This window comes from Glarea lozoyensis (assembly GCF_000409485.1).
Source record: "Glarea lozoyensis ATCC 20868 chromosome Unknown GLAREA5, whole genome shotgun sequence".
Classification (NCBI taxonomy): domain Eukaryota; kingdom Fungi; phylum Ascomycota; class Leotiomycetes; order Helotiales; family Helotiaceae; genus Glarea; species Glarea lozoyensis.
In genome coordinates this window covers 1026231-1049293 of record NW_007361000.1, presented here as the reverse complement: position 1 = coordinate 1049293, position 23063 = coordinate 1026231, and the positions used below count along the sequence as shown (strand labels likewise).

At 46.3% G+C, this 23063-nt stretch overlaps 10 protein-coding genes across 10 annotated transcripts; 5 read left to right on the top strand and 5 right to left on the bottom strand.

The window, feature by feature from the left end:
• Positions 1 to 273: 273 nt before the first annotated feature.
• GLAREA_04541 (Homeo) lies at positions 274 to 2153 on the top strand (the record flags this gene model as incomplete). The annotated part of the gene is made up of 3 exons (XM_008086918.1): positions 274 to 563; positions 617 to 828; positions 877 to 2153. 3 exons carry the CDS (start codon positions 274 to 276, stop codon positions 2151 to 2153), a joined length of 1779 nt encoding a protein of 592 aa, XP_008085109.1.
• Positions 2154 to 3686: 1533 nt separating this feature from the next.
• On the bottom strand, positions 3687 to 4769 carry GLAREA_04540 (HAD-like protein; the record flags this gene model as incomplete). Its single annotated transcript, XM_008086917.1, has 4 exons — positions 3687 to 3773; positions 3827 to 4083; positions 4341 to 4419; positions 4545 to 4769. 4 exons carry the CDS (start codon positions 4767 to 4769, stop codon positions 3687 to 3689), a joined length of 648 nt encoding a protein of 215 aa, XP_008085108.1.
• A 278-nt stretch (positions 4770 to 5047) lies between these two features.
• Positions 5048 to 7311, top strand: GLAREA_04539 (Sm-like ribonucleoprotein; the record flags this gene model as incomplete). Its single annotated transcript, XM_008086916.1, has 7 exons — positions 5048 to 5095; positions 5200 to 5260; positions 5357 to 5486; positions 5564 to 5676; positions 6319 to 6655; positions 6782 to 7179; positions 7232 to 7311. The coding sequence occupies 7 exons, from the start codon at positions 5048 to 5050 to the stop codon at positions 7309 to 7311; spliced, it is 1167 nt and encodes a 388-aa protein (XP_008085107.1).
• Positions 7312 to 7773: 462 nt separating this feature from the next.
• On the top strand, positions 7774 to 8445 carry GLAREA_04538 (uncharacterized protein; the record flags this gene model as incomplete). The annotated part of the gene is made up of 1 exon (XM_008086915.1): positions 7774 to 8445. The coding sequence occupies one exon, from the start codon at positions 7774 to 7776 to the stop codon at positions 8443 to 8445; it is 672 nt and encodes a 223-aa protein (XP_008085106.1).
• A 517-nt stretch (positions 8446 to 8962) lies between these two features.
• Positions 8963 to 10713, bottom strand: GLAREA_04537 (uncharacterized protein; the record flags this gene model as incomplete). The annotated part of the gene is made up of 8 exons (XM_008086914.1): positions 8963 to 9508; positions 9578 to 9682; positions 9735 to 9763; positions 9815 to 10051; positions 10108 to 10231; positions 10290 to 10461; positions 10512 to 10570; positions 10624 to 10713. 8 exons carry the CDS (start codon positions 10711 to 10713, stop codon positions 8963 to 8965), a joined length of 1362 nt encoding a protein of 453 aa, XP_008085105.1.
• Positions 10714 to 12431: 1718 nt separating this feature from the next.
• Positions 12432 to 12964, bottom strand: GLAREA_04536 (uncharacterized protein; the record flags this gene model as incomplete). Its single annotated transcript, XM_008086913.1, has 2 exons — positions 12432 to 12762; positions 12834 to 12964. The coding sequence occupies 2 exons, from the start codon at positions 12962 to 12964 to the stop codon at positions 12432 to 12434; spliced, it is 462 nt and encodes a 153-aa protein (XP_008085104.1).
• A 1832-nt stretch (positions 12965 to 14796) lies between these two features.
• On the top strand, positions 14797 to 15702 carry GLAREA_04535 (uncharacterized protein; the record flags this gene model as incomplete). The annotated part of the gene is made up of 2 exons (XM_008086912.1): positions 14797 to 14921; positions 14979 to 15702. The coding sequence occupies 2 exons, from the start codon at positions 14797 to 14799 to the stop codon at positions 15700 to 15702; spliced, it is 849 nt and encodes a 282-aa protein (XP_008085103.1).
• Positions 15703 to 17815: 2113 nt separating this feature from the next.
• GLAREA_04534 (uncharacterized protein) lies at positions 17816 to 18118 on the top strand (the record flags this gene model as incomplete). Its single annotated transcript, XM_008086911.1, has 1 exon — positions 17816 to 18118. One exon carries the CDS (start codon positions 17816 to 17818, stop codon positions 18116 to 18118), a length of 303 nt encoding a protein of 100 aa, XP_008085102.1.
• Positions 18119 to 18481: 363 nt separating this feature from the next.
• GLAREA_04533 (uncharacterized protein) lies at positions 18482 to 19221 on the bottom strand (the record flags this gene model as incomplete). Its single annotated transcript, XM_008086910.1, has 2 exons — positions 18482 to 18909; positions 18966 to 19221. 2 exons carry the CDS (start codon positions 19219 to 19221, stop codon positions 18482 to 18484), a joined length of 684 nt encoding a protein of 227 aa, XP_008085101.1.
• A 562-nt stretch (positions 19222 to 19783) lies between these two features.
• GLAREA_04532 (P-loop containing nucleoside triphosphate hydrolase) lies at positions 19784 to 22519 on the bottom strand (the record flags this gene model as incomplete). Its single annotated transcript, XM_008086909.1, has 6 exons — positions 19784 to 20376; positions 20426 to 21917; positions 21971 to 22220; positions 22273 to 22328; positions 22383 to 22410; positions 22470 to 22519. 6 exons carry the CDS (start codon positions 22517 to 22519, stop codon positions 19784 to 19786), a joined length of 2469 nt encoding a protein of 822 aa, XP_008085100.1.
• Positions 22520 to 23063: the final 544 nt, after the last annotated feature.

The following is a 23063-nucleotide window of genomic DNA, read 5'->3' as shown; positions in this document are numbered from 1 at the left end:
AGCACCTTACTATCCAACATTATTCTACCCACGGCAAATATACTTCAATATTCCTGCTAGATACAGCGAAGCCAACTTGTTTATACGCTCTTAGCAAAATTCACATTTGATTCTACTCGATTTATCCACCACCGCTTATACAAGCTCTTGCGAATCCACACACTCCTTTTGGTCCTTCGATACGACCACGACCACCGAACATCTTCGGCATTTTAGAATTGTACAACCAGCACTCTGGTGACAAGACCCATGGCGTCCATCATCAACGACAATATGTCCGAAATATCTCAAGACGATGCGGCGATGATCAAGATGTCCTCGACCCCTAGTCCGACCGCGTCAAACTCCGCTAGCAGCACATCCGCGTCTCGCAGGCCACCACGCAAAAGCACTTTGACACAACAGCAAAAAAACCAAAAACGTCAACGGGCTACTCAAGATCAATTAGTGACTTTGGAAATGGAATTCAACAAGAATCCTACTCCAACAGCCACGGTTCGGGAAAGAATTGCTGAGGATATTAACATGACCGAACGTTCTGTACAGATCTGGTTTCAGAACAGGTATGTTTTTATGCATCTGTGTGGATCGTGCGTAAAGACTAACGAAACAATAGACGAGCTAAGATCAAGTTGCTTGCTAAGAAGAGCATCGAGACTGGAGAAGATTGTGATGCTATACCCGAATCTATGCGACAGTATCTTTCTTTGCAGCCAATGGATGCTGGAAAAGCCTTGGGTGGTAACTTCCTTGGCCGCTCGGGCATGATTCCTTACGGAAGTGGTACCATGTTGATGGGAGGTGACGGTGGAGCGCAAGGCAAAGTTGGTATGTTTTTTGTCTGAATATTGATATTTGCGTACTTACTGTGTACAGTCATCCATCACCTTTCATGTCGATCACTTAGTGTTGGTTCATGGCGGCGGGTTGGGCAAACTGCCATGGACCTGATCATCTTTTACTCCCCTGAAAAGGCCACCATGACATACTACATCAACAACGACCAAGCCGGTTACAAGATTGAGTACTCCTTTGCATCGATCAAGAATATCTTCCTGGAAAATGGGGATATGGAGTCCGGAAAGCCAGGTGGACTGGTGATAGAGCTTAACCGACCACCGAATTTCTTCATGGACTCTTCGGGATCTGGTGGCTTCTTCCAGTGCGGTGACTTCACAGAAGATCAGCAAGCCTCGCAGATCATGGTCCATCATCTTGGTGGGCATCCAAAGGTACTGAGTGAACAGTTGGCCAAACTCGTCTTACTTGACTCTTTCATCACCCGACACAACCCTTTCGAGCAGCAACTCTCAGTATCTGCGCCTGTATCTCCAACTGGACATCGCCCAGCATCCCAACCAAATTACAACGCACAAGCACATATTGGTATGTTCCAAGAAGGTTGGGGTGTAAACACGGTGCCAGGTCCTCGGGGACCCGGCCACAAGAGACAGAGAAGTCGATCCGTCCCAATGGCTGTCGACTTCGCTATGTTCAATGCTCCAATGCCGTCATTCCTCATTCAACATCCCAACGAGACTCAAGCACAAGCCCACAACCCAAACATATTTGCCCCTATCCCTCAACAGCCTAACGGCCTAGGGCCACTAGGTCCAAACTTGCGGATTGATACATCAACTGGATATGGAATGGAGTTCCGACAATACCCGATGTCTGCTGCAACAACTGCTTCTCCATCCGAGTTCAACAGTCCTGCATTCTTCTCACAGGCACCAGACACGGGAGCGCTTCCAGCCTCTGCCTACGGCAATGCACCTTACTCTGCAGGAATGCCATATCTCTCGCCAAATCCTATGGTCGATAATGCAGGAGGATTGATTCCACCATCTGTATCGCCTTTGTCATTCATGAGTCATGGGGATCCAGCTATCGTTGATCAGTCACCGCCACTCTCAATGCTTCACAGAAGCGCATCGGCTGACGTCTACAACATGTCACATGAGCAACATTCGAACATCTCTGATGATGGCACCGGTTTGAACGAGATGTACTCTAAGCACAGTCTGAACCTGCCCATGCATCCTCACTCTCCAGCGTTCGCGGAGCAATCGGCAGCAGATATGGACATGAGCCAGTTGGTCTCATTTGATGACAACCCAGCAAGTCTCTCCCCTGAAAATATCTCTCAGTAAATGGTTCGTCGAACCATGAACCAGGGTCTAGTGGCTTCCACGACTCTTTCGCGCCCCGGATATGGCTGCACATATAGAGGAAGACATATCTGCCGGTATCATATCCGGAAAACCAAGTTTGGTGAGGAAATATGGGAGGCGTTTGTGGGTGTTTGATTTTGGATGGTTATATACACACATGACGGCATGCGTTTCTTTTTACTTCTTGTGTGAATTTGGATAAACTCTAATTCTCTTGGGTCACTATCTGTCGACTCTTGTCGTGGACTCTTTATTTTTATTTTGGTTTTGGTTTTCCTTATCTTGTCTATCTATGCCACGAACTTGCATGACGATTTACCCCATTCGATACATGCGTGTCTGGCACAGCGGTTTTTGTTATTTCCTTTTGGATTTTGTTCTCTGGCGCGTTGCAAATTTTCCCTTTTTTTCTTGACCTCAAAATCTGTTTCAGGTCTTTTCTGTTGTGTCTATTTTCATTGTCCTCTCGAGGAGACAATTTGGACTAAGATGAGCAATAGTACAAATGGGGGTAACCTTGCGTTGATGTGTTGGGATCCGGTTGTTGGGATGTTGAGGCAAAAGCAAATGTATCGTAGCTATGCCGATAGTTTGACATTTTTGATGGGAAGTAGCGAGAGGTAGTTGCAGAGGAAGCGTGATTAGCAGTTTGTTTCTTGGATTTGCTGCATTGTTGTGCGTGCGTGATGATATCATGGGCGGGCTTAATAGTGCAAATCTTTTAGAATTCAGAATCTTCAAACCGCTCCAATCCTCCATTGAGATGTGACCTTGCTTATTGTCGAAAGTGAACCATGGTGCTATGTACGTGCAATTCCTCCAAGTTATCATGAATGGCGACATTTCTAAGAGCCATTCCACTTTCGTTAATAACAAATATAGAGGGAGTGCTTACAAACACGCTAATTAGAGTGTTCCTGCTAGGAACTAGTACTCCGACAACCAGAAGTTTTATCTAGATGGTGACATCAAGTGGGGGAAATTACACAAGGGTCACGCAAAGATTTTTGTGCCTTTGGTCCTCGTGTGCTGTTAGTTTCAATCATACATCAATAGATACTGAGTGTGCTTGAATGATTGTAAGCTCTAGCTGCGCATTGTGACATATCCAATAGCCAGTATTCCCGATTTTTCGTATTTGAATTAGGTGGATATTGTAGATTGAAGATCCAATTTCAGGTTTTTGTGGAAGCATTGGTGACGAAAATGGCAGGAGCTGTTGAAGCATATGTTTGAAATTGAACACAGCGTTCATAACTTAAGAGAGGCAATTTAGTCTTCATCTGCGTGTGCACACGATGTTGTACTACGATACAATTATATTTTAAAGAACCTTGTCACTTTTCGGGACTGTGTCTAAAATTGTATTGTCGTAACATCGTGGGTATTCTCTTCAGATATAGGTATAAACTGGCGGTAGTGGGTCACCCTTCTACGCTTGCGAATCGGCTCATCAAGCGTCTCTGGGCAGAAACTGAACCACATTCTCTGCATTCTCTGTTGAGACAGAGTTCACTTCTCAAACGGACTCCCAGGATCAGATGCCTGAACTCCCCTTCTCATCAGAAATCTTGCAAAACCTTGCTCCATTCTCGCCAACTAGATTGATAAACTGTTAATCCTGACGCTTTAAGAGAATGATCAAAACTTACCAAAGTCAGCTTTTCCCTCCCCATCACTCCATCAGATATGAAGATCGAGTAGGCTCCCATCGTATTCGCTAGCATCACATCGGTGGTAAGACGATCACCTATCACTACTATATGACTAGGATGCGTGACCCCCGTCTCGGGGTGGTTTTTAAAGTAGGACATTATCTCGGGACCGCAGCTGGGCTTTTTGAGACGGTGGGTTAGGACTGGTAGGTTGGTGTTCTTTGTAAGAGTTTCGGCGAGACTCAGGGTCGGGTCTGGTGGAGGTGTTAGTTGTGGGGTTGGGAAAGTAAGTAGGGAAGAAAGGGAATGGCAATTTCATGGAACCCAACGTGCGAGTAGAGGATAACCGTGAAGTTGAGTTGTTGAAATGTCAGGCACCATTTAGGGAACCACAAGGAAAACAATATTTAGATAGTTTAATGTGGAAAGAGAATCCAGGAGGTATTTAATGAGTTCCTGATAACTCAGACTCGCCCGCGAAGACATAAAAAGGAGAAGCTTGGTTGCCTACCAGAGGATGATCCCGCAGTATTTGACGCAACAAGAATCCTATTGGCAGGATATGCTTCTTTCAGTAAAGCAAATTTTTCCTAATAGATGTTAGATGATACTGTTCCATGAATTAATTGAACAAACTGAATATGAGACTTGACGGTTCTCAAAACAGGTCTCAAATCTCATCGCATCACTGCACATCTTTAGAAGCCGGACGTACCTCATTCTCTTTTGCAACGACATTCTCCTTTGGCCACGCAAAGCAATTATCTTTATCTAAGACTACAGCTCTAATATCTACGCTCTTGTACTCTTTCTCAAAAGCTTTGTTTAGAGGTATGGGAAGGTCATTGAAGGTCGAGACTGTTGCTTGCGGTAGACATAACGATGGTTTGGTGACAAGGCGGAAAAGTGAAAGTGTGGCGCTTATATTAAAAGATGACATATCCATTTAATTATACAACAGTAATCTAAAATGAGCGTGGTTGAAACAAAGTCTTCAAGTCTTTACAAAGTTGCATAGGTATGGTGTATGGTTTGTAGATTAGAGGTCGAGAAGCAAGCTAGCGATACCTTCAAAATCACTAGCGTAAAACATTTCCAGAGCTCGTGCATCTACCGTACCAAGCTCCCATCCCCACCAAGCAACATTCATCATATATCTCTCTCCCTTCAACAGCATCCATTCTTTTTAGGATACACGAGAGATCGCATTACAGAAATATGACGAGCACAATCGGCATACCAATCAAGCTGTTGAACGAGGCGCAGGTCCGTATTCGTCTTTTCTTAACACCCCGCCTTTTGCTTTCGCACCCTCGAGTCGCACCCTCATTGTATTGTGAGATCCGTTAGCTAATATGTTTGTACTTTAGGGACATGTCGTAACTCTCGAGATTACCAGTGGGCAGGTCTACCGCGGAAAGCTACTCGAAGGTGCGCGCAATTCCTCCTCTCGCGAGCCCTACACCGAGTCGCACGAACCCATGATCGGAAGTCGAGTATGAACATATGCTGATGATTGATACATAGCCGAGGATAACATGAACGTCCAGCTCAAAGATATTACTGTTACCGCCCGCGATGGAAGAGTCAGTCATTTGGATCAAGTCTATATTCGAGGAAGCCACGTCCGATTTTTCATTGTGCCTGATATGTTAAGGTAGGAATGCTCTTACGATCCGATATCGCACCCATTGTTTCTGCGCATCGAACTACTGTATGCTAATAAGGATGTAGAAACGCACCTATGTTCAGATCTCGAGGCGTGAAGGGCAGAGGTGTTGGGTTGGCAAGAGGAAGAGCTACGGTTAGCAGAGCGAGAGCTAGTGGACAGAGAGGTGCTCCTCGTGGTCAGTAAAAGACGGCTAAGAGGATAGAAAGCTGTGGGAACATAAAGGCGTAAGGTCTATTGATATACAGGCGTTTGTGGGGAATCGAGAAAAGGCTAGAAACTTTTATCACAGTCCTCTGTGCAAACAATACCAAAATTAAGGAGAAGAGACCATGAAATTCTGTTGCCTTGCATATTCCTTTGGCTAGGTAAAGTACTAGGACACTGCAGCCAGTTTTAGAAGTACAGGTAGATATCACGAGATCTTTCAAACCTTAGAATTAACATTACAAATCCTTCGCCATCGTCCTGCAATTCCCGTTCCATTTTCTGATTTACATAAAGTTGTCTTATTGAAATACTTCTCTATAGCAAAGTGAGTTCTTAGAGAGAATTTCGTCCCATCATCGCCATAAAGTAAAGTCATCACGACTGTTGAAGGTTTTGGTTGATCATAGACATTGTCACGTGTCAGCCGTCTGTACTGCAAAGCCGTCTTCGTCATCTTGATCCATCCTCAACTCCGGACACAATATTGAGAATGGAAATTTCTAACCCCCGTCGTATTCTCGCGGTCTCGCGTCCAGATACAAGTCTTTTAGATCTCATAAAAGGTAGTCCATCACCAATCCAACAGAACCATATCACTCATGAGATCTAGAACTGACGCCAACCTCCATAAGTACAACATCATCCATAAATGCGGGCTCAATCGCCGGCTCAACGCACGATTATCACATCAAAACATCTTATTACGAAGCCAAAGTCCCCATCTGGCTTGATGAGATTTCTGAGCCTGAAGTATGGGCGAAGGAATTCTTGGCGCCTGAAGCGAGGGAGGTTTTGAGCGTTCTTGGTGGATTCGTTGTTTGTTTTCGAAAACCGACTACGGAAAAGGAGTTAGAAGAAATCAAAGAGCTGTTAAAGCATGTTCAGGAAGTGGTGAAGGAAGGTTGTGGGTATTCATGGGATGGAGTTTGCTTAGCTGTGGGTATGAAGTGAGTTTGACATATTCTCAATCCTCAAGCAATTTTGTGGAGCGAAAAGCTTGTACAGGTTCGAAAATAAGAATCTTAGTATAATGACGAGATATGAGGAGTGCTAACTGAACGCACCGAAAACAGACAAAGCATTACACCATTTCTAGACATAAGCCATGAAGACTGGGAAGACACATGTCAAGATCATGGCTTCGAATTCATAGATTTTGAGTTGGCGGGCAAGAACGAGTACAAAGAATCTCAAGGTGTAGGTCGACTGCGGGAAGCCTTAGAAGCCAACGATTGGAATACTGATGATATGGATCTCGATGATTTCGATGCGATTGTTGATGATTTCGGCGAAGATGACGAAGGAAGCTTAGGCTTTGGCATCGATCCGAAAGAGATGGAGGAGGATATGAAGGGAATGAAAGAGGCTATCTATGGGGCTGGGCTGAGTATGGGAGAGGAAGAGGAAGGAGATCATGATGCGGAAGTCGAGAAGCTGCAGGCTATGATGGCGAAGATGCAAGCTGTAAGAGGTATAGTTGGATCCACAGCATTTTCAACCACATATTTGCTGACCTTGAACAGACATGGGCGAAAGCTTACCCGAAGCAGAAAGGAAACGGCTTGCTGCAAAAACAGTATCCGAGATCATGAAAACCATGTAAACCTCAAGATCTATGTCGTAGATGAATATAAAACCTCATGTTCTCAAATTTCAGCGTTACATGCAACAGTATTACCAGAAGGTTCTTCAGTCAAATTCTCTTCTTGAAGGCAACTAGTGTGCTTTTTGGATCATACAAACTGGAAGGATAGATGCCACGTGTAATCTAGAACTGATTGTCTTGGAATCACAGGTAAGTAATCTTCACTTTTGCATTGTTGACTCTAAATTAGGCTTGAGCTTGACAGTTTGTCGCTTGCTCGATCATTCACCCAAAAATGATTTTGTGATAGTGTTTGACAACAAACACAAAAATCACCTCATCCATCAACATATCAAAGAAGATAACATCACCAACAGTTTTGCAACCGCTAAAAATACCCACGCTGCTCTAAAAGGATGTACGAGCTCAACCCTGCCGGATCTCAGCCATAGATCGCCTTCTCAACTCCCGAACCTCAAAATGTCCAACCCACCACGATCTTTATCCCTATCTCCCCTCCCAGAATTCGAGCCGGAACCCGCCCCCTCCCCCGCAAAAACCCCAGCAGGAAAATGGCAACACGACGCACGCTCCGGCCCCCGAAAAGTCCTCGCAGCAGGCAAAGGTCGTCAACCCTACTGGACCGCCGAGGAACTCCGCTATCTGATCGAAACCGTCGTGCCTAAGAAGGAAAAGGAGTTTTTGAGCTGGAAAGAAGCCGCGGCGCTGATGCAAGAACAGTTCCCGGATCGTCGCACCTTTACGGCGGTTACGTTGACAAATCAGTATGGCCGGTTGAAGAAGAATCCGGTTGATACGGCGATGAGTAGACCAGTTGTTAAGCCCAAGGTTAAGCAGCGACCTGGACGGCCACGGAAGAATGGCGGGACTGGTTTAGGTGGACAAGAAGAGGGTGTGGATGGAGGGGTAGATGGGGGTGCTGGAGGGGAGGTGGTTGTGAAGATGGAGGAGGAGGATGGTGTTAACATACCTGAGAAAAAGTTGTTGTCGGATATGACGTCAAAGGAAATTAGGGAGAAGGTTTTCTACTTGCTTGAGCGTGCTCAGGAGAGGTACCAGGCAGCATCTTCTGAAACTCCGACCTCATTGGAAGACCCTGGTTGTGCGATCAAAATCGAGGATATGGACTAGCATCATTACGTCAGCTTGCGATGGAAAATAAGAGGTTAGTTGAAACTGGTGTGACTTCTTCTATGCCACTAATATCATATAGTATGTTATGACAACTCTAAACTGAAGTCACAAGTTAGAAGTCGAGGTTTGCTTATTCAAGAGTCGCTAACCTCATCTTTTCCACTTACATGACGGACAACCTTGGAGTGTCAGCACCGATGGAGGATAATTGTCAATGTTGATTGCGTAGTATGCACAAAGCCGGGCCATTCTTTGTTAAAGCAGTAGGAAGAAGATGGCTATTTTGGCTGATTCCGGAAAGACCGACAGTTATCTGTTTACGAATTTGGTTTCAACAAGATTATTTTCACCTTCGAATCTCAAATTACATGTAGCCCTTCTGATAGAACCACTCAACACACGAGATGCAAATCGTGAACGTACGAGCAATAAACTGGATAATGCTTTGTTTATTATCTGTTTTGCAAGTTCTATCTCTGGTATCAACATCCCACCCGAAACCCCCTCCAAACACCTACTTCAAACCCACAACCTGCGGGTTCAAGTTGTAAATCCCATCAGGACACCCAGAACTCACATCTCTCGTGCTAGCCGCCGTAAGAAGCGTCTTTCCTGATCCGTCCTTGAGAACCATCTTCTGCGCTCCCGCCTTGATGGTGCTCGTGGCACCATAGTTAAACCCAGGTACTAAATTCGCTGAGGCTAATTGCGTAGAGCCGCTCGTGAAAGAGACGGTGTATCCGTTCGCATTTTTGGGCAAGACGATACTCCAGTTAATCTGATCTTTTGCAAGCGAAAAGCCACCAGGCTTGGTGTCCGAGGGACAAGAGGCTGTTTTGAGAATGGTGGAGTACCACATCGCGCCTACTGCAGCTGCAGACGAAGGTGGAACTGCAGAGGTGGAAGGCAAAGAAGATTTGTAGGCTGTGATGAAGGAGGATATTACGGGAAGCCAGGCTTTGTGGGGAGCTGAGGCTTGTGATGCGTATTTCCCCGCCGCTTCGTCGCCGTTCGCTTCAGGCCAAATGTTGCCTATGTAGTGTGATTCGGGTCCATCGTTCTGTTGGAATGTCAGTTTAATATGCTATGATGGAGAAGAGTGCTGAGCGGGTATGTATGAGGGACTAACCCATGTTATAAATTCGACATATTCAGGTGGAGTTGCCATGTCTAGAATATTCTTCATTCTGGTGGGCAAGTTGAGATTGCCTGCCCGATACCAGTTACCTCCATACTAAAAATTTGTGGTAAGCGAAGGTCAATTGCATGAGGCAGAAGTCACTTACAGCATTCTTGTATTGTAAACTACTGACGGCTGACGAAAAGTTAGTAGTTGTGAAAGTAAGCGGTTGAACTGAGGACCTACGCATCATATAACCTTTTCCACGAGCAGAAGCACCTGCCATAACCGTTTTATCCACTGAAATATCACCTTCAGAAAGACTTCCAGCGATTCCAGAAGGCCAAGCTGAATCCCAGCTGAATACTCCTTCGACGTTGCTACCCCAGTAATCCCACCACCCTGTTGCGGCTTGGTAATAGCCTTCTGTCTCATCAAAATCGGGTATAAAATACATCTGGCCCGCTAGAGTCGCCCTCCAGGCTGTGTATATTCTTAGCTAAAAAAGAACGGAGAGTAGTATGTGTCTGCTGTCTTACCTGTCCATTCTGGTTTTTCCCAACCTGCTGACGAGAATGTTGATATCATCGGTAGTCCATTCTTTCCTCTAGCCCATGCAGAGCTACCCAGATACTTTTGTAGCAATGGAAAGTAACTGTTGGGCTTTTTAACGGTTATCGTCAGTATCGGAAAGTAATAAGAAGGGTTGCATTCCACTCACTCCTCCACAGGAGCCAGAGCTACCCCCGGAACACGCATTCGCAGCGGCGTAAAGATCCATACTGAAAAATAGTTTGAACCCTTTCGTCTCGGCATATTTGAAAAGCTGAGCTAATGGTGTTGTCATCCAGCTTCCTGTGGGATCACCGATGTTGAGGGCGAAACCATCAAATCTTTATAGGCTTTAGCTGATAATTATAACAGAAGAATGGTGTAAGCCTACCCTGCACCCATCGCATCGTCGATATCTTGTTGTAGGTGCGCCTGTGTTGCTCCGGCCATCTACGAACAGTCAGTAACATGCCCCAGGATAGTTTATGACTGCAAAAACTTACCATATAATGAGCAAAAACTGCCTTACTGTGAGCTCTGCCAGCCATAGCTAGCAGAGCCACGAGCGATGAGGTAAAAAGTGATGGCAACATATTGAAGAAGACTGTGAGCAGAGACGAGGATGAAAGTCACAACCCGAATGAAGACGAGTGGTGAGATACATTATCTGATGAGGGTATTGCTACGGTTTTATGGACCTGAAGTACATGCTGAAATTGGAAGGAGCCTTGCGGAATTGTTCATCCAAACGCGGGGTCTTGTATTAGGGAGATGAGGGTCTTAGGATGCCGGGAAGCGATTGATGTTTGTTTTTAAATCCGCAATTGAAGCCGGGCTTTCTCTCTTTCAAAACTGGTCGTAGAACCTGCTCTAATTGTTATGTCGACAATACACGCTTATGAAAGACTCAAATACCATTGTTGACAAACCTTTGTCTCTTCATTCTGCTATCCTGTTGTAAATCATGACGATGATGAGAGAACGACTGTACTAGAGTCTAGAGCCTAACATCCGTATCAGTCCCGAGTCCAAGGCTCTAAAGCTCACTGCCTTCCGCGAAGGAACGATCGACATGCCGTGTGACAGCCCTGTGTAGGCTTAAAAAGAAGCTATGCTCCAAACGGCCAAAATCGACGAGATGAAGTGGAGGATTGCTGGTGGAGCATGGGGAAGTGGGGACAAAGTCCCGAGAAACTGGCCGAGAGGGGGTGGATGGAGGGTCCATGGAATCTCTATACGAAGATCTTGATGTAACCATCCTTTTAATTAATAACTTTGCCCTGTCGCCTTTAAAGATCATACTAAAACTTTGTGTGACATGAGATTTTCAAGATTCTAGGTGTCATAACTACCTTTTCAACTAAGCGAGGATACCCTTGAATGGTTCTTACTAGGTAGGCATAACACAGCACTTCCAGCTGGACTGGAAACATAAGTGGCAGTCAAACAAGATGTTTGTTAAATTTTGTTTATGCGATATCATAAATTTGGTCCACTATCTCGTCAGTAAGGCCATTATTTGGAGTTCTATTTCGGAATCTCTCCACATCCAAGAGTTACACTTACTTTGCTCACCATGAGCGTTCATCCTTCAAACACAGCCACTTAACATTCAAAGAAGCCAAGTGAGTCTGCTCATTTACCCACGTGTATTATGGAGACTGTCTTTCACCTGTGAGAACTAAGACAGAGCGAATTTATGTCGAAGTATGAGTTCTACTGTTCTAGAAGTCGAGGCTGAAACAAGGGAAGTGGAGCGTCTAGGACAGGCGATGGACCGCAAAGTTGCTCCGTATTTTGGGAAATAACAAGTCTTAAAATGCCTTATCGTGGAGCGAAAGTACGTACCAAATCGTTCAGACTATCTAGCCGCTGATCGCAGGGCAAGATTATGATCCAAGTTTCCGCTGTGTTGTTTCAAACACTTACTAGCCTATGTTTAGCAAGAGATTACAAGTCGTCCTGCACAGTTGCCAATCGTAAAATCTCTTCGAAACAATTCGACTTTTTCCATGTGATAGAAGCAGAGAATTCATTTACTTCAACAACACCCAAACTTGCGTCGTCAAGGCGAAGACTGAAAACCTCAAAACCCGATATTTGATGCTGATCGAGTGAAACGAAATGTCACAGAGCTGGATAAAAATTCGAAATTAGAATGATATGATTATAGCCGTAACCAACGCCGCCGATGCTCCTTGGATGCTTTTCAATGGCCCAATTTCCCAATGTCCCTTAATCATCAGTCGATCCAACTCCTTCGTTCCTATATTCTGTTTGCCCCTCTTTCAAGATCCAATATCTCCACCGCCTACTCATGGACCTCACAAACCAGCTCCAAGCATTCTCTGGTAACCCTGACACCCTCATCCACCACCGTCCTGGGCAACGCCAGACTGGCACCCTTCTCACCCTTCCCCTCCACCTTAGGCTCCTTGTCCTTTCCATTCACCCCATTACTACTAGCTTCAGCTTTCCTCGCCGCACCGGAATCCGTCTTTATGTCTTCTAACACCCTTGACATGAGGTCTGGAAATGTGGTTACTTCGCCGGAGCGAAGGAGCGAGAGAGCGTGGTTTTGAATGAGGGTGGGCCAGTTCGTAGGGGAGGCATTGAGCGCGTGGAGGAGTGACTCTTGTATTCTTGTGAAGTTAGTTACTGGAATTTGGTAGTATGCAATTAGGAGCTGAGAGGTTGAAGGAATTGAGCGTACTTGGTGATGTGCCCTCCTTGCCAAAGCACCGAGTTGATTTGTGACCGCAGATCCGGGTCTTGTGTGCTTGCTGTATATGCGGCGACCGCTTTTGGTACTCGAACCGGCGTCGTAGGCTCGGACGGAGGCATTTTGCGTATGATTTCTTGTATTCGAGTCCGAGAATCGTCGTCGAAGTGACTGAGGTGGTCCTCGGTCTGGGGAAAGTGACCCGGGTTGAGGGTTCGAGGCCGTATACTCCTGACGGCGGTTTTTATTCAAAAGTTGGAGGTCACGATATGCGATTGGCAATATGCAGCCTGAAAGGTCCCTTGTTGCTCAGCTTTTGGGTGCGTAATGCAGCTGGTTCTTTATTCCTCAATTGACGTGTTGGGGTGACAAGGCTGGCGTCAAGGCTACACTTCTCAAAATTAAACCAGCCGACCAATCATAATCGGCGTCTTTCACATGCAAAAGGTGCCTTAATAGTCTAGCGCGCATGTGGCAAGCGGATTAAAATGGTAATATCAGATAATAGCAATTTGATGTCTTTACTTAATACACAAGATTTTTGAACTGAGTAGAGACCGAATGCTTGTGTAGGTCGCATAGCGTGAACAATATACGATGGCTATTTAACAGCCAATGAGGGCGGAGCTTCGTGCTGAATTCTAGACCCAATCCAACAACCGCAACAGTAGAAAGTTTACAGAATGAGAAAATTCATTTATATTTCAATGACAAAGGACTCAGCATTATAGTGAAGACATGGTCATGTTCAAGTGTACTTAGTACTTAGAGCTCTCGTGAACGGTGAACAGCCTTGGAAGTGAAGCTATTCCTGAAGTCACTCGCTTGTGTCAGGAGAAGACGAAACAGAGATGAACCCAATCGTGCTGATAGGAAGGAATGATAAAAGCACCCAGAACCCAACTCAGACCCCCATATCCGCCTAGTTAAGGGTGTGAGTCTATCCCACCGGTCACTGCGTGTGATAGACCGAGACGGTGCCAATGACTGGCCTAGCGATCATGGCCCATCTTGGTCGTGAAACACTTGCGCCGAGTCCACCTCCGCTTTCTTCGTTTCAATCGCTGAATCCAGCAGTGTGAACACTGATGCGCACAAAATCGCACGAAACGTGTCGATGATTGGCGGCCGTATGACCGCCAGCTGAATTCAGCAGCAGTCGCCTTTCATCTGGTCCAATCGTCATGCGTCTGCCAGCAACCCCTGATCTTCGCAAGACGAAGTCAAGATCCTCGGCGCAAGTCTCATTGGGAGCGACGCGGGCGCGGAGGGGCTGGCGAGACAGCAGGTAAGAACAACCGCAGAGAGATCACAATTTCTCAAGCTTCATCCAGCTTTGATCAGCTTCTCGATCGTCGCTACATTCTCCATCTCCCCCTTTGCTACCTTCTACAAGAGCTGGCCCTCGACTCTTAGCTCTTTCTTCTCTTCTCATATCTCCTCAGCCTTCGTAGAGCGAGGCCATTGACATCGGGATCGCGAGGAGGAAGCATTGTGGAACAGGAGCAGGAACATACACAAACACAGGATTGCAGCCTCTACTTTCGTTGACATCGACATCTTCACATTTTCTTTGCGTCATTTCTACAAACGGCTATATTCAAACGGCCACTTACTCGTTGCGACCGCAATCAACACCGCCATCGCTTCGTCCCATCCGCGCTCGGTCGTCAACGTCAGGCACTTCCTGTCGCATATCGCATGGTCGACCCAGGGAATGGACAACTAAATATCTAAATCGACATATCTAAAACTTGGGTCGTTTGGCTTTTATGAGCTTACGCTCTTTAAGACTTTTACTCCTCATATTCGCATCGTGGGGCTTGAGCTCGTCTGACGAATCCGTTCGTGGTATAGCACCTACGTCCTGGTTACTTGCTCCCGAGGACTTCTTATCGGGTCTCACCTCAACCTCACTCTCTTCCCCAGATTCGCAAGGCAAGATCGCAACAAAATGAAGCGAAGAAATTTGGTTATGTTGGGGTTTGCGCTTCCGTCAACAAATGCGCTGTCTCTGGCGAACTTCCAGCAGATCTCAACTGGATTGGTGCCAACACTTTGCCAAAGCACATATGATGGGTAAGTTCGCAGTCTATGGGTGGTCTGTCCTGTCGCCAATGGCTAACGAAATTATAGTCAAATTCCTGTGTGTACGGTTGCGGATTTCCAAGACGGTTGCTCGATAAAATGTCAGACGGCGCTCAGCGTATTGGCAGTACAGGTTACAACATCTTGTATTACGGTCGGCGCAAGTGCCAACACCTTGCTCGGAATAGTTATGAGAGGAGGCATAATAGCAGCCCTGTGTCCAACGGCGGATCAGAGTTCGACCACGACTTCCTCTAGCACGAGGGGCAATGGATTAACAACTATACGTCCCTCGTTTGTAACATCTGTCTCTTCAGCGACAAAACCACCAGTGTCTGTGCCTGTCACGACCAGTAGCACGGTTGTGGCCTCTACCACAGAAGCGAAAACGACCACTTCGACTCCCACGACAAGCGCTACAAGTCAAACACAGGTGTTGAGCTCTCAGACCACGACCTCTGTGACATCAACAAGCGCTACAATAACATCAACCCTGTCGACGGTTACACCACCTGTATCTTCCACCAGTACGGATGACGATGGAGGAGCAGAGAGTACTACCGTGCTCACCGAAAGCAACAGCAGAGGGACTCAGATAATCGCCACAAGCACTAATCCAGCGGATGCTGAAACTACCAGCAAGTCGGCTAGTAATGGTTCAGGAGGAGGCAGCCCGTTCGATATTCAAAGTGCGGCACCACAGCTAAGTCGTCGTTCAGCTCTGTACGTACTCGTAGCTACGGTTTGGACCGGCGTTATCTTGAGGTGGTAGCCTCAAGAGTACCATTCGGAGAAAAGGAGAGCATTCAATGAGAATGACTAGTTGCCAGCATCGGCACACAAAAGAGCGTTTTATACGGATACGATAATGTTTTTATTGACAAGCTGGATTTGGTATGAAAGCAGTCACTATGATGGCGTGCTGGCAGCCCGTAGGGACCAATGTTCCTTGACGGAGCGTTGTTCGATCACTCGACGGATATTTCACATGTATATTTGTATATTTGGCTATGGCGTAACGGTAATGGGGGCATGTGTTTACATGTCCACAAGGAAGATACCAATTGGCAATTAGGGGTGGGGAGAATTATGACAAATTAAGCCATATTACGAAACTGAACAATTTGTGTATTCTTGCTGCGTGAATGACTTTTGATCTTAAAACGAGGATCAGATGGAGTTAAGCAAAACTCGCCAGCATAGGTCTTGACATGTCCGGCGGGCTTCTACCAAAGTGGTAATACTATCTCGCTTCCCTTGCCGTTACTACCCACCTAAGTAAGTAGAAATCGCTAACAGCCAGACAAGGAAATCCAACATCGCTGAAGCCTATCTAAAACAGCTTGCCTCTCATAACTGTCTCTTCGTCTCGAGATATCTACAAAGAGCCAAGAGAAAGCAAGACCAAGCAAACCTGCGTCTCTACAATCCATCTACGTGACGTCTCACCTTCACCACCACACATTCCCCACATACCTATTCACCATCATATTACTATATATATTCAAACCAGCACATTTGCTTCGACCAACCACCACCCAGAGATCCGCGTTGAACCTAGCCTACGGGACAGGACTAGACGTGGTAGGGATGGATAATGGTTGAGGTAAAGTATTTTTTGGGGTTTTTTGGGGTGATGGGGCGATATTATCTAGCTTCGTTGACCGCGGAAAGGCGTCACTAAATCACTTTTTTAAGATCGTGATCATAAGGAGGAAAAGTTGTGACGACGGTCAATCAAAGAATTCTAGTTTCATATGGGATTTAGAAAGAGTAAGGTGAGGACTACTCGTTAAGCTGGAAGATCACCCTAAGTTGATGTGAGTTCGGTAAACAGATGTAGGAGGTGAATGGAGACTGGCGCTAAGCCCACGAGGAAGTTACGTTACATACTGTTGAAGAAATATTTTATCGAGTTGGTTTGATTGTACTTTTGGTGCCAGACGGCGGTTATTTGACGGGAGTTTACATCTTCAATGTGACGTTAGCCCGTCGTGAAAAAGGACGCATATTGTTTTACTTCAATGGTCCCATGTAGATCTTGATTACAAACATTGAATGTATTTGATGCGTTCATTTATCTAGATTCACGGAACGTGTTCCTGTGAAACTTTGACTGTACATTCGCTACTAAATATTGAAGAAACCGGTGATGCCGTTTTCATTATATTAATATTTTAACATCTAACGTTTATCCTACTAGGATAATATTATGCATATATCTACTGTGCTACCACGAAGCAGCATCTCACCTCAAATGTCTTAAAACCCAATTAAGCGAGTTCGCTTCCTCATTGCCTCGTCCTCTCCCTACGCCCGACACGCCCAGCGAAAGCAGTCATGTGTTTTACGAATAAACTTCTATTTTTATGCTGAGGATTGATTGGAGATGGGCTTATGTCTTTATGCAGGATGTTCTGCTGTACGGGATGCGAGGATGATTCCTTTCGCTAAGCATTTATTTGGTATTAACCGTCACTTCTTACTATCTTTCAGCGCATTTAGATATGACATTAAGGTATATTGAAATGGATGCGTATGATATCATTAAAATTCAACTCGCTTTTTGTTGATCTTGAGGAGTTTGCGAATTCAAGTGCTCTGAAACTTACGGTTCGGTCATTCAAGATTTTCATGTAAAATGGCGAGGCATATACCAGCCTCATCCTTCGCGAGTTGTAATTCCTGATTTGACACCACCCTCTCGTAAATCAAAACCTACAATCATCTTTTCTCAGTCTCAAATCCAAATTCTCAACCTTTTCAACTTCTTTCTTTCCTTCCAAACATGTCCCCTCCCATCCCCTCGCCTTCCACTAAATAAAACAATCTAACCCAACCTCCCACTACCTCCCGCCAAATAATCGCCCTAAACAAAACTCAAAATGGGCACCTCCCACGCCCTCCTCCACGCCCTCCAAATCTTCGGCGTCTTCGCCTGTGTCCATCATTTCTACCCCAAGGGTATCACATACGGCGAGAAAGAGGAATGGGAGCGAGAACAGAAGAGGAAGAGTAGGGGCATGGGACATCGACGGAGAGGAGAGAGTGGGAGGAGAAGTAGGAGGGAGTTTGAGGAGGACGATTATTATGAGACGTATGGGAGGGGAGATGGGGGGTATGGGTATGGAAGGGGTGATGGGAGGGATTATGATGATGTGTTGTATACGAGACGGGGGACGAGGTGAGAGAAGCTGGGTTGGGGTGGTGATTGAAGATCGAGAGAGATGTTTTTGGAAAGGAGAGAAGAGAGGTGGATTGGAATGGATGAAATTGTGAGAACTACCTAAGGTACCATGTTCTTGGAATCGTGGATGCCCGAAACGACCATTTTCGACTGTGTTCACGTTCGGTGCGTTCAGGTGTATGAGACGAAGGCACAAGGAAAACCCAGAAAGACAGCCACATTGCAGAAGGTGTTTAAAGCAAGACGTTTATTTCTGAGCTAGACCTCCATCTATGTTCGGTTAACGTCTGTTGCACCATATGTACATCCTACTTGAAAAAAGCTTTTGTACACATCCCTCCATTCGCCATCTCAAGCGCAACTCTTACGCCTTCTTAACCTGTTTCCCCCTCATAACCTTCCGCCTCTGCCTCATCATATGCGTAAAAAGGATATAACTTCCCGGCACATAGATACCCAAGATAGCCTGCAAAAGCCATGCATATTCCTGTCTGATACTCTTCGCCGGCTCGATTGCCTTGTATATCAGCCAGCACTCACTGCTGATACCGAGCGGGTATAGCACATAGAAGGCATTGTAGCGCAACCATGTCATGAATTTTGGTGTGAATCCAGAAAGCGAAAGCGTGAAGTACGAGTACCGGATAACCTCAGTGACAGACCATGCGATGAGCATGCTGGAGTAGGCGGCGGATTTGGCGAGGTGGGGGAAGGTGTTGGTTACCGGCCACACGAGCAGGATTCGAGAAGCGACTTGCATGAGTGTTGTCGAGATTGGGGCTCTGACAATACCTGTTGGATTGTTAGCTTGTTGGGATTCTTCGTTGTTGGAGAAGTAAGATTCGTACCAGTAGCAGCATGCACCACCTCAAGCAAAGCCATTGTCTGCGTCCATTTTGCAAAGGTACCAACGCCTTTATAGGTTCGACCAAATCCTACCAATGGTACCAATAGCAAGACGCGACCAAGAACAACAAGCCAGGCAATGGCTGAGCAGAAGTTGTAGAGAATTAAGTATTGTGTTTTGGGCGAGGATGAGGTGAGAACTTTTGGGTGTGGTGGGTTTATAGGAGTGCTTGACTCTGAACGCCCTCGGGTTTCCATTTTAGCAACAGTAAGAGCGAGCAAATCGAACGAAGAGATGTCTTGACTGTGATGAAGAGATTATGTAACTTTGAAGTTGTTGAGATTTACTTGACAGTAGGCGGAAGAATTGGCCTTGGCAGCGGGAGCTTGAGGCGGTCCGCTCCTGAGCCGAGGTGTCAGGGTTGCAGTTCTACGACTTTGTCGGTATAGAGCTGCCAAAGAAACCACTGGATAAAACCGTAAAGAACCTTAATGGTACACATAACCGTGTGAGAAATAATCTTCACCTGCTTACTTATGCATCCCTATTCAGCAGTCTTTTATCACAACAGTGTCCAAATTGTTGATAACGAAATTTATTGGCTAATCTACTATTGTAACACCTAAAATAGATTTCATCCTTTTGTAAAGGAGGTTCACCTGCTGGACGCCGCTATTCATTGCGCGAACAGGCAATGGAAGATCTTTGACCACCCTTGTAGACCCCGACTCCCTAGTCAAGTCCACCGATATTCGTGTCCCCGACCTGATCTATGGTTCAATGCAAATGCGCGCAGGAAAAGAAAACTAAAGTACAATTTTAGTCATAGAGACTGTCATCCTGGGCAGCGTCTCCAAAGTCGGCACCACCGTTCGCAGCAGGCGCCGCCTCCCCGGCCTCTGGGAACTTAAAGAACGCACCAGGGCCGGAACTCTTCATACTCTGAGCAAACGCCTCGTAGCGGCGGATCTCGACATCAGTTACAGATCGTCGTGCTTGTGACATGGCCTCTGCGAAATGAGCCTTTGTCAATTGTGGGACTGGATCCTCAGCGTCTTCGTCCTCCATATCAACATCCTCCCCAGCAGCCTCACGTGCCTTGCGGCGATCGATGTCCAGTGAGATTGCCTCCTTGATGGCCAATTTGACCGCACGTTGAGTGATGAAACCCAAATCGGCTCCGGAGAATCCGTGAGTCTTAGATGCGATGTAGTTGAGGTCAACATCATCAGCGACAGGTGTCTTTCGGAGCTGTGCCTTCAAAATACCTGCACGAGATGACTCGTTCGGTAAAGGAACGTAGACGAGAGTATCGAGACGTCCAGGTCGGCAAAGGGCATTGTCGAGCTGTTCAGGTCTGTTGGTTGCTCCAATAACAAAGACATTCTTCTTTGAAGTCATACCGTCCATTTCTATTTTACAGTCAGTCATAGTCTCACCACAGGGAGGTTTCAAACTTACCAGTCAACAATTGATTGACAACACGATCAGATGCTCCTCCAGCATCACCAACGGACCCACCACGTGATTTAGCAATGGAATCCAACTCATCCAAAAAGACAACGCAAGGTGCGGCAGCGCGAGCCTTGTCGAAAATATCTCTGATATTGCTTTCAGATTCACCAAACCACATGCTCAACAACTCAGGGCCTTTGACGGAGATGAAGTTGGCAGAACATTCATTGGCGACAGCCTTCGCAAGCAGTGTTTTACCAGTACCAGGAGGGCCATAAAACAAGACACCGCGAGATGGAGACAGACCAAACTTGAGGAACTTCTCGGGGTGGTCGACTGGGTACTGGACACTCTCGATAAGCTCGCGCTTGACTTCCTCCAATCCTCCAATGTCGTCCCAGCGGACGTTTGGTACCTCCACAACTGCAACCTCGCGAAGGGCAGATGGGTTGGAGACACCAAGAGCGAAGCGGAAATTGTCCATAGTGACACCGAGAGAGTCGAGAACCTCGGCATCGATGGTGTCCTCATCGAGATCAATGAGATCCATCTTTTCACGGATCTGTTGCATAGCAGCCTCCGAGCAGAGGGATGCAATATCAGAACCGACATAACCGTGAGTCTCCGATGCAATCTGCTCTAGATCAACATCATCGCCCAACTTCATGTTCTTGGTGTGAATTTGGAGAATCTCGAGACGACCAGTTGGATCAGGAATACCAATATCAACTTCTCGGTCAAAACGACCGAAACGACGAAGAGCAGGATCGATGGAATTGGGTCTGTTGGTGGCAGCCATGACAACAACATTCGATCGTGCCTTCATTCCGTCCATAAGGGTAAGAAGTTGAGAAACGACACGGCGCTCGACTTCTCCGTTTGTCTTGTCTCGCTTTGGGGCAATGGAATCAATCTCGTCAATAAAGATAATTGCAGGGGAGTTCTTCTCGGCCTCTTCAAATGCCTTTCGCAGATTCGATTCGGACTCACCAGCCATCTTCGACATGATTTCCGGACCGTTGATCAAGAAGAAAAAGGCACCTGTCTCATTTGCCACAGCTCGAGCCATGAGTGTCTTACCAGTACCTGGAGGACCGAACATCAGAACACCACGAGGAGGCTTAATACCAATGGACTTGAATAGCTGAGGATGTCTTAATGGCAGCTCAACCATCTCTCGAATCTGTGCCATCTGTTTTCTGCATCCTCCAATGTCATCATAACCAACTTCGTTTAAGTTTCCTTCCTCGTCTTCGCGCTGGATCGGTTCGCCTTCGCAGTGGATGACTGTGTCTTGTGCTACGATACCGTATTCTGGAGGGTCAACCTCCACGACTTTAAACTCCACCTGTCTCATACCACCACGAACTGTGAAAAGATCTCCCTGACGGACCGGTCGGTAGGCTTCGCGGAAGTATGGGGCGAGGAAAACATCGAATAAGGAACCAGTAAGACCTTCGACGGTATCGGCGATGGGCAGAACTGCAATACGCTTGGCCTAAGTTATTGTGTTAGCAGATGCTGCAGAGATGAGAAAATGATAAGCCTCACATATTTGATATCCGGACATGGATGGACGGTTATAATATCACCGTGCTTGACGCGTAGGTTATGTCTAACAACACGGTTCATGCGTGCACTTCCGTCATCCAAATCATCATCCGCGAGAACAATAAGAACTGTATCCTTGCGCTTCTTTCCCTTTACCAAAACAGTGTCGCCACGGAAAAGCTGTAATGTCTCCATGGTGTTGTTGGACAAGGCAATGACCGAGTTATCGTCATTCACGGCATCGGTAACCCTTCAGAAGCCGTATTAGTACAAACACCGGTATTCATAGCATCCTGACGTACATTAAAGAGTTGGGCTTCTTCTTCTTCTTGAGAATAGCCGTTGCGGTGTCATCGGCCTATGAACGTTAGAATCGATGCTGCCACTTGTCCAAGTGGCGCTGTAAACATACCGCCTTGGCCTCAGATCCAGAGGCATCGCTACAAAAATGGTCAGTACTTGATTTCTGTAGATGAGCTATATAGCTGGAACCGCTTACTTCAAGTTCACCTTCTTCTTGTGCTCGACATGATCCGGTTCGGCGGACATCTTGAGATGTGGACTCGAAGTCAGGTTATAAAGTGAGATTGGATATTATCGCGATCTGGGTATTTTCGAAATATATGGTGATGGTACACGGAGTATCTCTGCGGAATAGCGAGAGACGAAAGGGTGTGTGGAAATGAAGTTTGATGGATATGTCGTAGGTTTGGATGGAGGATGAAATAGTAATGATCGATACAACGGAGCTCAGAGAGCTTGATGTTCGGCTAGCGTAATTAGCGCCGACCAGCACATTCGATAAGGTTCTCCGCCAGGCAGGAGCGAGCGACGTAATAAATCATAGCCTTGTAAGCCTTGCTTCACCCGCAAAAATCAAATTCATCCAAGGCAACGTGGCAATTGCCATCTCATGCCGCGAAGTCTTTTTTGTGTGATTGTTAGGTGACTGAGCGCCTGAGAACTTCTGGTTACTACGCATATGAAGGAGAAGCAGCAAAAGAAGCAGCAAAAGAAACAGCTCGTTGCAGTGCATTCAAGTTCATTCTAACCAGCAGTACAAGATCACTCTAATTCACTCGGTGTTAAGAGG